At 43.2% G+C, this 13410-nt stretch overlaps 1 protein-coding gene across 4 annotated transcripts in view; it reads right to left on the reverse strand.

The window, feature by feature from the left end:
- Nucleotides 1–793: 793 nt before the first annotated feature.
- Nucleotides 794–13410, reverse strand: part of SLC22A15 (solute carrier family 22 member 15) — an 86708-nt gene continuing 74091 nt past the window's right edge. The window contains exons 9-12 of one of the 4 annotated variants that reach the window (XM_047726832.1): nt 7562–7682; nt 6006–6078; nt 2783–2845; nt 794–2457 (exon numbers count right to left, since the gene is read on the reverse strand). In XM_047726832.1, coding sequence (XP_047582788.1) covers nt 2368–2457; nt 2783–2845; nt 6006–6078; nt 7562–7682 — 347 coding nt within the window. In that variant the 3' untranslated portion in view covers nt 794–2367. Of the gene's footprint in view, nt 2458–2782; nt 2972–6001; nt 6079–7561; nt 7683–13410 lie in introns of all 4 variants that reach the window. The other 3 variants (XM_047726831.1, XM_047726833.1, XR_007126769.1) reach the window with 3 other exon arrangements.

Below are 13410 nucleotides of genomic sequence, written 5' to 3' on the forward strand. Positions count from 1 at the left end.
AGATGCTTTTTTACAAATCATCTGCACAAATCATGTTCCCTGTAAATTAAAAGCTTTCCAATCATTTAATCAGGGCAAATATACACAGGTACACATTCTCTACAATCACTGTTCTTCCACAGTTAATATCAAAAGAAAAAAAATCTTTTTATAAAAGGTGGTAGAATGAAAAGTTTAATAATTATGATTATTAAACTTCACCAAAAGACCATCTAGAAAGAACCATGGACCTTACTAGTGACAACTGACTCAAGCAGCTGATAGCCTGCCTGGTCTTTTTAAGTGACATGTGTATCCCCCCTCCCTTTTTCCAGCCCACTGCTGGGAAAGCAGGAGACCCAGGGATAGAACTAATGGAATCCTCGCTTATTTAGTGGGAAGCAGAGGGAATCCCGGTGCCAGCAGAGAGATGGTTTCCCAACTGGTCTTCAGTTAGAACAAAGCCATAACACTGGTTGCCTCTGGGTGTTGGGCCTATGGTTTTTTTTTTTTTTTTTTTTAACTTCCAGTTTCCAAATTTTCTCTAATGGGACATGTTATCCTCATAAGGTAAAGAACGCTCTAATTGACCAAAGAGCACACATATGTCAGTTCATTGTTTTATTTTTAATGCCCAGCCACTAAGAAGATCTTCTAAGTGTCCTTGTAAGTTCCTCCTCTCTTTTTCTCCTGGTGGTGGGCAGGGTCTCCATCTGCCAGAGATAGACAAGCAGGATTCCACAGTTTGGGGGTGGGGGTCATATTTGCCTGAGATTTATAAAAATGATATTGCAAGCATCATTCACATCCACAGTTTTCTTGGTTAGAAACAGCAATATTTATTAGGTCCTTACTGTGTCTAGGCCCATATTCTTCTGGACACAGCAGAGAGAAACAAACAGCAGGAGAGATGGCCCCTATGTATGAAGAGCTCAAAATATCATCAAAGGCATAAAGGACATAAAAATACTTTAACCAATACAAAGGTACAGACTGATAGAGTGTAAATCAAGAGGTTAATGTGGAAGCAGTTGGGGAAGTGTCAGAGCCAGCTGGGGGTGATGCCTCTGAGATTTCCAGAAGCAGGCCCCATGACGTCTTCTCTTTAACTTCAGTGCAACTTCTTTCTCCGAGAGTTAATAAAATGGGAAATTCTGAAGACATAGTAAAGTTCCTGGTTGGGAAAGTGGCCTAAAGCCATATTGTACAAACTTGTTGACTCCAGGTTAACACACCTACTTGAGATAGCATTCAAGTTGCAAGGGAAACAGGTCCTTTCAGCATATGATTTTAGAAAACTATGTGTCACAGACTTATTTGAAAGTTGGCAGTACTTCATGAGAAAAACCACACTTCCTATGAAATTACTTGCTTTCCAGTCTGACACAGAGGCAGGGACTGACCTGGAATTAGAAGTGTTCAAGTTCTTAGCGGTTGCCTAAGTGCCTCATTGCACAGCGCGGAAAACAGAACGAAAACCCGTGACAGATCATTTTCTTTTCTTCCTTATAAAAGCTGCCCCTTTTCAAATACTTGACGTGTCTGTCACTCTGCGGCTGCCCTCTACCTTCACGAAGCTTCATCCCTTAGTGAGCCCAGTTCTGAAGTGATTGCTGGTACTGGGATCTGAGATGGACGGGTTTCTGGAGGAGTGTCCAAGTCAGAACGGAGGAAGTGACACAAGCTGCCCGTCAAAGGGAGCGGAGCGGGAGCTGCAGCCACACCTCTGGCTCTGAGAAAAATCGCTTCAGTACAGTTGGCTTTTTCAGGGGATCGTCTGTGGGGCTCAAGACACAGGGTACTCAAGCCAACCCTGAGCCTGGGAAGCGAGCGGGGTGGACCCACCTCTCATCAATTAGGGGAAAGCTGAAGGCCTTGGGCCACACACAATGTCCTCTCAGTGCTTTTCCTCTGGCATGAAACTGGAATGCGAACACCAGTCGGCCTGGAGATTCCTGGTGAGGCACAAATGATAAGGGGTAGATGTCAAATATGGTATTAGGATGAAATCTTAAGGATGGTTTATCTTATCCCACTAAGAGGGCAGAAGGAATTTTATATGTCTGCCTTTAGGCATGATCAAGGATAAGCAACACAATCAGACTTCCAGAAACAAATTAGCTTTCCACTCTGCCATGTGGATTGGAGCTCTCTGGCCAGAAGTCATGGTTCAGAAACGAGCCTGAACTGCCGACTAATGAACGACTACTCGCTCAGTACAGTGATGTCCTCACTCATGAAATCTCTTCTCCATCTTACTTTGCACCTGAAAAAAATGAGCCGCGCTGAGGATCTCCCGTGTGTGTGCAAGCCTGTACTTCCCGGGAAAGCCTGCCTTCGCCAGAGGCGAGGAGATTGTCTGCTTGTGACGCGGGATCCGGGGCCACTTCACTTAATCATCTGGGTTTCTTCGTCCGCATCGAAGAACTCTTCCTCTTCCTCACTCTCACTGCCTACAGTGTCATCCTTGTCCTCAGACTGAAACGGGAAAGGAGAACCAGAATGGTCACATGACACCATGACATTTCTAAAATGAAAATTATTAACTAGCACTCAACCGACAAATGAATCTTTATGACATCTTCTCCCCTAAGATTTCACCCTAAAGTGTTCTACGAAAGTGAATGACTCACTGGCCATCTTCATTTCTCTAAAAAACCAGCTGCTATTAATCCCACACCTTTGTTTTCCAACAGCTTTGCTTGGTTCTATTAAATGTAACCAGAACATTCTCTCCTCCCGCTCCCCAAACTGTCATCCTCCCAAGCGATACTTGTGAATGATTAAGAAAACCACACCATACCTGTGGGGGATCCAAGGTCTGTAAGGACAACGCTTCCTCCCCCAGTCTCCGATATGAATACACCTGAAGGTCCGAAAATGTCTCTAGCAATGGGCTGTTAAGGGTTTCCGGCAATAATAAACTCAGGAGGCCCGAAGTCAGGCCGGTGGCTCCAAAGATAATGAAGGGTAAAGACCACTGCACATATCTCTGTGGGGGCAGGGAGTAAAACAAAAACATGAAAACTCGGTATCTGGTTCCCAGCATGTGACATCAGTAGTCTGTGCCCAAGGCATGGCCATGCTTACTATCCAGGTCATGCCTTCCCACTAGAATACACTAGAAGCCACTTCTTCCCCCATGGAGAGTTACCGTGGAAAATCATGGAGTGGTTGCTCAGGCACAGAGAAGTGGGGGTGAGTACACAGAAAGGCCTCAGAGGTATGAGGATCAGAATGGAAGTGGGGGGTGGGTACTGCTTTCACTGCAGGCAACTCCCTTAGATCACAGGGATCTCCACATACACGTTGCTTGGGAGGTACCCCAAAGACTTGATCACCATAAACTTTAAAGTTCTCCACACTCGTATCAGCCAAACCATCCCCCCACCCACCAAGCTCGCTGATTCACTTAACACTGAGTAAGGGACAGGAGGGGCTCGTAGAGAGAGATAGGGAGGGGGCTCTGTGATCAGGTTCACAGCAATCCCCCAAATGTGGAGGTGTGAGGAAACCAGAGATAAGGGAAAACACCAGATTGCCTTGCCCTAGGTGTCCCTGGAGGGGGTCTTTTTTAGGACAGTCACCTGGGATCTAACAGAGAATAACCAGACCCTTTAAAAAAAAAAAAAAAAAAGTAAGCTGTTAAAGATGTTATCACTGGTCCTTACACAAAGGTGCTATCAGTAGAGAAATTAAAAAGATTTAAGTTCCCTGGTTAACATTCAATAAAAGACCTACCCTAAAAGCCCTCAGGGGCAGCAACCCTGTTGGGGCCCCTCTCCCTCCTGAGAGCTTTTTTTTTTTTCCCCTGTATCCCTGGTTAATAAAAAATCTATCCCTTTCCTCTCTCCTTTGTCCACAAGATTCATTCTTCAACTCCAGGAGACAAGAACCCCGCTCTCCCACTTCAGCAACATACCTGGGAGGACAAGGGTTAAAGGTATGAACATCCTGAAAAGAAAAAGAAAAACCTAAAGAACCCTGGCATGTCCGTGCGGTTCGGAAACTATCCGAACCGAACGGGGAGATACAGCTTTGCTTCAGAGATCCAACAGACATTCTCGGGAAAAGGTACAGAGTTTCTCGAAACACAAACAGGTTCAAAGATAACAGCACAGAAAACTGTGCGCTGCTCTCCAGCCACTGGCATGTTGCTCTGGGGGCCTTTCTGAGCTCATTAACATTCCTGAGTTCTTGTTAGGAGTTGTTTAGCTTTATCTTATTTGGGCTTCCAAATTGTGTGGATAGGACCACTCCTAGTCAGGATATCCTCTGCCTGATTTTTCAGAAGTAAAGAGATGATGGACAAGGCAGGGCAGGGGACGGAGGTAGCCGGGCAGAATCTCACTTCTGGATCCCACACACACAGGTCCAACACTGTGGGTGTGCTGCTGAGTCATGGGGGACACAACGCTCTCACCTCTTCTCAACTGAGCAGGAACAGAGACCAAGGACTAGGTAGTATAATGTTCTAGGAGAGCCAGAGTCCAGAGATCTTTAGAGATAAACCCCTAATGTCCCACATACTTTATAGAATGGAACAAATATATATTAGAGGAAGGGTCTGACCGTGTGAAATTAAGCAGGAGACATGGAAAGAGATACTCATGAAAAGGAAGTGTACTGCAAGTCAAAGATAGAAAGACAGAAAGACCAGAAAGATTGAAAGGAAGAAAGAAAGAGAATGAAAAGGTCACGGTGGGATTTCAGAGACACCCTCCTGTACTAGGGAGACCAGGAAACCAAAGAGATGCTGTGAGAGAAAAGGCTGGTTTTCCCTTTGCCGCTTTTCCTGCTTCTTCGGTTGCTCAGACCTGTACCCCCACTTGACTTTACACAGCCTTATAATGCAAATCACATAGGTCCTTCTTGCCGGGGCCAAGACTTAACGATTTCTCTAGAGCAGATAACATCTCAGGAAGGACCAGGGGAGAACAACCAGGTGAAGCTATTGTATGCACATTCCAGACCACTGGAGACATTCTAGACATCTTCATGCCAAGACCCCTTGGCTCCAAGGAATAACACTGGTGCCCTTGTCTTTGTTCTAACCGGTTCCTGGATGCCTGGATGCCTTAGAGGACACATACACCAGACCACTCCCAGCCCCCTGGACAAAGACGAGACTCCCTCCTTTCCTTTCTGAGCCTCCCAGTCACTCCGTCTGTATCTGGTCTCTCTGGATCTTCAATGAACTGTTCCTCCTCCGGCCGGCTCATGTGACTGCCATGCTGCGTGAAGCCAAGGACCCTCTTGGCTGGTCCTGCAGGAACCCCCTGGGTCCTTGGACCTGGCCTGCTGGCATAGCTAGGAGGTGGGGAGAACAGCTGTCTACAAAGCACATCCAGTCACCCTTTGTTGAGTACCGGCTGGGAGGGCCACAGGTTGGACCCAGCAGAGACATGCACAGGGTCTCTGTGGATTAATCCATCACAGAACCAGAACATTTCAAGACTGGAAGGATTTTCAGGGCAGCTCTTAAGTCTACCCTCTTTCTCTTGACTGTGAAATTGAGAAAACGCTAAAAAGCTCTTAATAGACCCACGACTAGGCATGTTTCTCTTCTAATTTTCTTGTCTAAGTGGTATGACTTTGGGCAAGTTATGTAGCCCGTTTCTGCTGAATTTCTCCTCTTTAACAGAGGATAATAACTATCCCTGCCTCACATGGTTCTTGTGAAACTTGCGACAGATGTTGAAGCACTCGGCACAGAGCCCAGCACACTGCAGAAGCTTCACAAATATTCACTGACTGACTTATGAATGGAGACAGGAAGGGGCATGCTGGTATTAGCTAACTCTCCAATGAATGCAGATAAGCAGACACTCAGAGTCTCGAGGGTGACAGCATCCTGGGTCAGAGCCCCTGTGTCCTGAGCGATACGTAATCTAAAAGAGACAAGCTTCCCACTCGGGGCAGGCTGATCTTCAGTGGCAGCTGTTTGCTACCACGTTGTAAGCAAAGGTACAAACATTTCCAAAGCAGAGAATCCAGAAAAACAAAACCAGGAGGTACAAACCAACCAGTGAGGGGATGAAGGGAGCAATAATCCCACCAACTCGGGAGAACATAGAACAAGTTCCAAGCCCAACGTTCCTGAAAGGCATAAAAAAAAGTGGAAAATCAGTAAGTTCTGGGGCGGGGGGGAATGTAAAAACCCTGTAATGGGCCTATAATAATAAATCCCAAGGTGGAAGAAGCATGGTCTCCTTTAGAGCAGTGGAACATTCTGGAACACTCTGAGGTTCTGGAAATGTTCTGTAACCACACTGTCCAATGTGAAAGTTGCTAGACACCTGCTGCTACGAGCACTGGAAATGGGGCTAGTGAGAACAAGGAACTGGGTTTTTCATTTACTTCATTTTAATTAGTTTAAATTTAAATAGTCACACGAGGCTAGTAATTACCACACTGGACAGTGCAGTTATCACAGAGGATGGTGCAGAAATGACCATGAGAATATTTCTTGTCCAATGTTCTTAATGGGTTTTTGTGTGTGAGGTTTCCTATAAATTGATATACCCACGGAGAGCCAGGGTTTTATGATCTGAGAAGTCTGCCCATTTATTTAAATTCAACTAATTGACGATTCAAGGGTCAGGCATATGAATAAGAATTGAGCACATATTCTCAGGAAATCACGAACATTACCTTTGTGAGGAGTACAGCCATGCAAGTGATGGGAGGGAGTGGGAATGAGAGTGGTTACAGGTGGGGTGGCCAGATATCACCCTTTTGCCCCAGCCTAATTGCTTTCAAAAGTGTCCCAGTTTGGACAAATGGTCATCCTAGCATCACAGCTGGCAGCCAAAGAAAACAGGTCAGAGGAATAATTAGGAAATGACTGGCCCATCACAGACAGCCTGGGAAAAACTGGGGGGGAAAGGAATTTAAAATTAATAGGCAGAAAGAATCATTAAGTTTGCAGGGATGAGGGAAACATTTGGAATGATCTCTGAAAAGCCTGGGGAAGTGCTGAGATAGGGAACCCCTGCCTGGCTCACAAAGGCAGTTCTAAGAAGACTGAGCCACATCCCTGCCCTCCACGTTTGGTTTTCAGACTTATTTTATGAGGGGAAACTTCAGACAGAATATGTTCCCTTTGATAGGAGCGTGTCCTACTCATTAGAAACCACATTTATCAACTAATATGGAAACCTCATCTTCACTTCTAAGTGGAATTACCTTTTTAACAATGTGTATATTTTGGGTGAAGATGTAGGTTCTGTGACAACAGGGACCAAGTCCCCTTGCCTGACAGGTGCCTGAGACAGGATGGGTGACTGAATAAATCCAGTCCGCTGAAATCAAGATGGCATACGAGCAGTCTTTGGGTGATGGGATGTGTTTAGTGTAGAGGACTTCTCTCACGATTTACATGAGGGAACTTAGCTCGAAATAAAGCTACGTTTTCCTCAGCCAAGTGGGCCGAGTACGGTCCACACAGGCAGTTTCTGGGCTTAAGCCAGCTTGCTGAACTGTTGCTGGCCCATCCTAACTATGGTCCCGGTGGAACGAGAACCATAATTCCGCTGTGGCAAGCGTCTACCGCAAAACATGCAGGGTGTGTGAGGCGCACCTGATGACCGTGGGGTACAGCTCAGAGGTGTAGATGTACACCACGTTAAAGGCCGCGCTGATCGTCAGCTTCCCGAGCAGAGACAAGGAATGGCTATTCACCACTGCAAACACACCTGTGTCTGAGGAGGACAAGGGTAAAACACCGTGAGGTCCTTCAGGGAGAAAAATGCCTTTGAGTGACACACTGACTTCTGAAGGAGCCAGAGACGCAAGTACTGATATCGAACAGTGAGGAGGTGGTATGACAGGTTACCCATTCAGGCTGAGTGAGCACACACAACACATGCATGCAAATATTCTCCCAGTGTCTTGTCCAACCCCCTGAAATCTTCCACAGTGGAGGTCATGGTGGGGATTAAACTTGCTTCCTCCTCAGTGACAGAGCTCTTGGAAAACTATCCTGTGGTAAAGCAAGCTTCATGGGGATGGTAAGTCTCACCCAGCACAGAGGCTACTTGCCTCTCCTTTCCAACGTGGATCACCAACCAGTGACATGAAATGGTGGTTAGCCTGACAAGCTCTGGTGCGTGCGGGGAATAAGTCTGACGGATATAAGAGGCAGAGGAGAGGTCCAGGAAAACCACTCTCTTCAGTGTGCATTTCTTGGTGTTCCATTGGAAGATAAGGAATAACCCCGTTAAATGACTACCAGAGGGTATAAATCATTAATGTTCTTTAAAGAACAAGACTCTAAATATGGAACTACTTTTACTTTTCCTTCCTGCCCAACTTCTTACTTGAATTACTAATCACTAATGATATTTCAGCTTCTGAATAGATAATTTCTTAATGTTATAGATATTTCTTAATGTTATCTCTTTACATAAAATGCAAAAATACAGATTATGGCAGTTCATTTCCCTATCAAAAATACTATCAATTATCCTGTGGTTCTTTCCTTTATTAACATTTTTCTCCCCAGGATCTTGCAATGCAAGATCCCTTTCAAACATATTTAACCTCTCCCTTCAATAACCTGGCAGACTCTGCTCTCAAAATAACAATTTATCCTTCTGAGGAATAAAATCTCATTGACTGTGTTGTACTTACCCCCTTGACTAGCAGACATCTTCAATGAGTGACCAATTCTCCATTTCCCCAAATAACCTGCCCTGTAGCTCACTACAATCTGGCTTCCGATAGCACGCTCTCCTCAAAGTCCTACCCTTGAAGGTCAACAGCAAGGTCCTAATCACCAAAGTAATTGCCTCTCATTCTCCTTGACATTTCTGCCAAATAGGATACACTTGTCCCCTTCCTTTGGGCTGCTTGCATGGCCCACAGAAACCACTCTTTCCTTAAATAACTCAAAAGCTATATTCCTTCCTTCCTTTGACCTTCCTTTCTTTGACCTCCACTGTCCCTAGTCCCTGACCCATTCAACTGGCATGTTTCAGACACACTCCTGGAGCTGCTTCCTTTTCCATCTTGTCTGCATCGAGTTACTTCAGGCTAAGGCTGGTATCCCGCTCGCGTCTGTGCCTCTCACACCGTGTCCCATAGGACAATACTCTGCGGTGCTTGCTAAATATTTGCTGAGCAAATTAGTAGAAGGACTACAGTAGGGATTAATTTAGTGCAAAGAATCTGTGTTCATGCTCTCTCAACTTCTAAGGAGGGAGGCATTTAAATATTCCATCCTAAAATATGCTTCCCCTTCCTTGCCTAACTATGAAATAAATCGTCATGTACTTTAAAGATGGTGTCCTGAGCACAGCGGCCCAGGCACTGCCAAACCCGACCATCTGGGGCTTTCTCCTCTTCTGCCAGGCAATTTGGAAGAAGATGCTAGCTCTTTTAAGTACTGAATATATTATTTGAAGCCACGAGTGCTTCTGGAAAAAGAACGCTGCCTTTCGGCGTTTACCACAAGATCCATGTCTGCGCTAGAGATCTAACGATCTCCTCCATTAAACCAATAATAAGAGCAATTCTTCAGCTATTTTCTAGAAAACTTAAGTGTGTCATGAAAAGGTATTCGGTAGCCTTGAAGCAAACGGGAATCTGCACATTTGCTTTATTGCAGATGATCTCTGGGACCGTTTTCAACCCGTACAGGATGGCATCTTTCAGAACTGTAGAGCGACGCTCTGTAACATCTTTAACAGCAGGGTAGGGGATTGCTGTCCTGAAAATTGAATTCAAATGGCACAACACGGAAGGCTTTTATCCAAACGCCCACAGACACCAAAGCTGCAAGAAGTCTTTCCCATGAGGCTCAGGACACTTCCGGCTGGAAGCCATTTGGGGAGCGAGGCTCCAGCTCTGTCCCCACAGAGCTCTCCCATCGGCCTCTCGCTCATGAGATGCTCGTAACCTCTCCTGCGCTCCTGACACCGGAGTCCAGTCACCACCCGAACCTCGGGGAATTCACCTTATCCCCAGGTAGCCTGTGTCAATTTCGGTAGCTCTGTTTATTAGAAAATTATTTCTTATTCTTTCAGGAGTGCTTGGCAGCCCCTGGGCTGGTTCCTTGGACATCTGACTTTGGTTCTTTATCTGAATATAAAATCAGATTATTACTGGCTACTACCAGCAAAAGTACAAAGTGACTGTTTTAAAAAAGTAAAACTAGGGGTGCCTGGGTGGCTCAGGTGGCTGAGTGTCTGCCTTCAGGTCAGGTAATGATCCTCTGGGATCAAGCCCCTGAGCTCTCTGCTCAGTGGGGAGCCTGCTTCTCCCTCTCCCTCTGTGTGCCCTCTCCCTATCAACTTGTGCTCTCTCTCCCTCTGCCAGCTGCTCTGCCTACTTGTGTTCTCTGTCAAATAAATAAATCTTAAAAAAAAAAAAAAAGGAAACTAAGCTCAATTATCTTTGAGGGGAAAAAAGAGAATTCTCAAAACACTTGTATCTTGTATCCTTCAAAGCACTGAATTGAAGAGGTTGTAAGTTTATTCCAATGATGAAGCTATAAGGGGACATCATTTTTGGAACTAGCTATCCAGAAGTTTTCTCAGAGTCTATCTGAGGTTGCCAGAACAAAAATTCTCAGCATGTTATAGTCACATTTCATTGATCCCAAATAGTAAAAATTCAACTTAATCATCTACTTCATTCATTGGATGATTATGACAAATTTTTGATTGCTCATGCATATGTTAAAAATCTTTAAGACAGCAGTATGCCCTCTGTTACGATACACAGGTGGGCAAAAGAACCTAGAATTCATTTGCTCCCCCCCCTTTAAAGAAAAATACCATATATGCATAAAGTTCTGTCACTATAGTTTCACCATTTCTAAAATTTCATATGAATGATATAATTCAGTTTGTAAACTTTTGCGTCTGGCTTCTTTTAGTTAGCATGAATGGTTCTGAAATTTATCCATGTTGTTGTGTGTAATCAGTAGGTCACAGTTCAATCCTTTTGTTGTTGTTCAGCAATATTTCATTGTATGAATAGGTCACAATTTGTTTATCCATTCCTCAGCTGATGGGTATTTGGGTTCCTTCCAGTTTGGGACCATTATTAATAAAGCTACTATGAACATTTGCATCAAAGTCTTTGTGTCCATCTGTGTTCCTGCCTCCCTGGGTAAAGGTGAGTCATATGGCACGTGTATGTCTCCCTTTTAAATAAGCTGCTAATGTTTTTCAAAGGGTCTGTTCCAGTTTACATTTCTATCAGTGGGATATAAGAGTTCCAATTCTTCCTTATCATTGCCAATGATGGTATGGTTGGTCTTTTAGATTTATTTTTTTAAGACTTTATTTATTTATTTGAGAGAAAGAGAGCCACGAGCAGGGAGAAAGGACAGAGGGAGAAGCACACTTCCAGCTGAGCAGGGAGCTCGACATGGGACTTGATCCCAGGACCCTGGGATCATGACCTGCACCAAAAGCAGACGCTTAACTGACTGAGCCAAACAGGCACCCTAATTTTAGCCATTCTAATAGGTGCATAGTGGTATATCTCCATTGTGGTTTTGATTTCCATTTCCCTGATGTTAAATAATTGAACATCTTTTCCCATGCTTATTGACCATTTTCGTATCCCTCTGGAGAAGTGTCTGTTCAAATCTTCTGTCCATGTTTTGTTTGTTTGTTTGTTTCTCATTATTAAGCTGCAAGAGTCCATTCTGTATTCTGGGTACACGTTCTTTATCAAGTATATGTTTTGCAATTACTTTTCCCAGTCTGCACCTTGCTTTTCTTTAGTTATGTCTTTCAAAAAGCAAAAATTTTTCATTTTGAAGTCTAAGTAATGAAATTTTTTTGCTTTGTGCTTTGTGTGTCCTATATAAGAAATCTTTGCCTAAACCAAAGTCACTAAGATTTTTCTCCTACATTCTCTTATGGAACTTCTGTAGTTTTAGGCTTTACGTCGGAGTCTCCCAAGGAGTTAATAACTGCGTATGATGCGACAGGCAAGTTGAAGTTAAACTGCTTGCACACAGACATCCAATTATCCCAGCACCAACTGCTGGAAAGATTATTTTTTCCTCATTGAGCTGATTTGTCTTCTTTGCTAAAAATCAGTTGACTGTGTGCATTTTTCTCTATGTATGTTATAACTGGATAAAACATTTTTAAAAGGTGATCAAAATTTCAGCCCCCCTCAAAAAATAAAATAAAAATCAACTGACCATATGTGTGGGTTTATTTCATACTAAATTCTATCCTATTATTTATACGTCCATTCCTACCTGACAATATCATACACTCCTGATTAATGTAACTTTGTAGTAAGATCTAAAATCAGGTAGATAAGTCCTTCAACTTTACTTTTCTTGATAAAAGTTATTTTGGGATATTCTAGGTGCCTTACATCTCTATAAAAATTTTGGTATTAAGTTGTCAATATCTGTCCACAAAAAAAAGGTCTGTTGGAAATTTTATTGGGTTTGATTGTGCTGAAGATAGACTGATCTGGGGAGAACTGATGACTTAAAGAAGATCTTCCAACCCTGAATGGTAATCTCTTCATTTATTTTATTATTAATACCACCAATTCATTTATTTAGTCTCTTCTTTGATTTTCTCTCATCAGTTTTGCATTTTATAGCTTTGTACAGGTCTTAAACATTATTTTGTAAAATTTATCTAAATATATCATATTTTTATTTTATTAAAATGATATTTTTTCAATTTTAAATTGTAGCTAATATATAGAAATAAAATTGTGTCACATGACTCTGTGAAACTCATTTATTAATTTTAGATTTTTTTGTATATTCTCTAGGATTTTCTATGGACACTCTCCAGGAGTCTTGTGAATAAAGACAGTTTTACTTCTTCCTTTCCAATTTGGATCCCTTTAATTTCATTGTATTACCTTATCGTATTCACTAGTAATTCCAGTACACTATTCCACAGAAGTGATAACAATGGACGTCCTTCCCTTTGTCCTGATCTTCAAGAGCAAGTATTTGCTTTTTAACCATGAAATGATGTTAGCTCTAGGTTTCCCCTTGATACACTTTATCAACTACTACTAGTTGCTGCTGGTTTCTGTAATGAATGGATGTTGAATTCTCATAAGTGCTTTTTTGACTTGTATTGAAATGATCATCTTTTTTTCTTTTGCCTTTTTAAAATGGTGAATAACACTACTTAGCTTTTGAATGTCAAATCAGCCCTGCATTGGGAGCATAGCTCTTGCTTGGTCATGATGTATCGCCTGTGCTGTGCACTGCTGGATTCAATTTGCTAATATTTAGTTCAGGATTTGCATCTATACGGGTCTGTGGTTTTCTTGTAAAGTCTTTGTTTGGTTTTCGTATCAGGATAATTGCTGGCCTCACAAATGAAGCTGGGGGAGTATTCCTTCCTCTTGTGTTTTCTGGAAGAACGTATAGAATGGCTGTTACCTTTTCCTTAAATGTTTCAGAGAATTCACCAGCAAAGC

The sequence above is a fragment of the Lutra lutra genome, chromosome 4 (genome assembly GCF_902655055.1).
Source record: "Lutra lutra chromosome 4, mLutLut1.2, whole genome shotgun sequence".
NCBI lineage: Eukaryota > Metazoa > Chordata > Mammalia > Carnivora > Mustelidae > Lutra > Lutra lutra.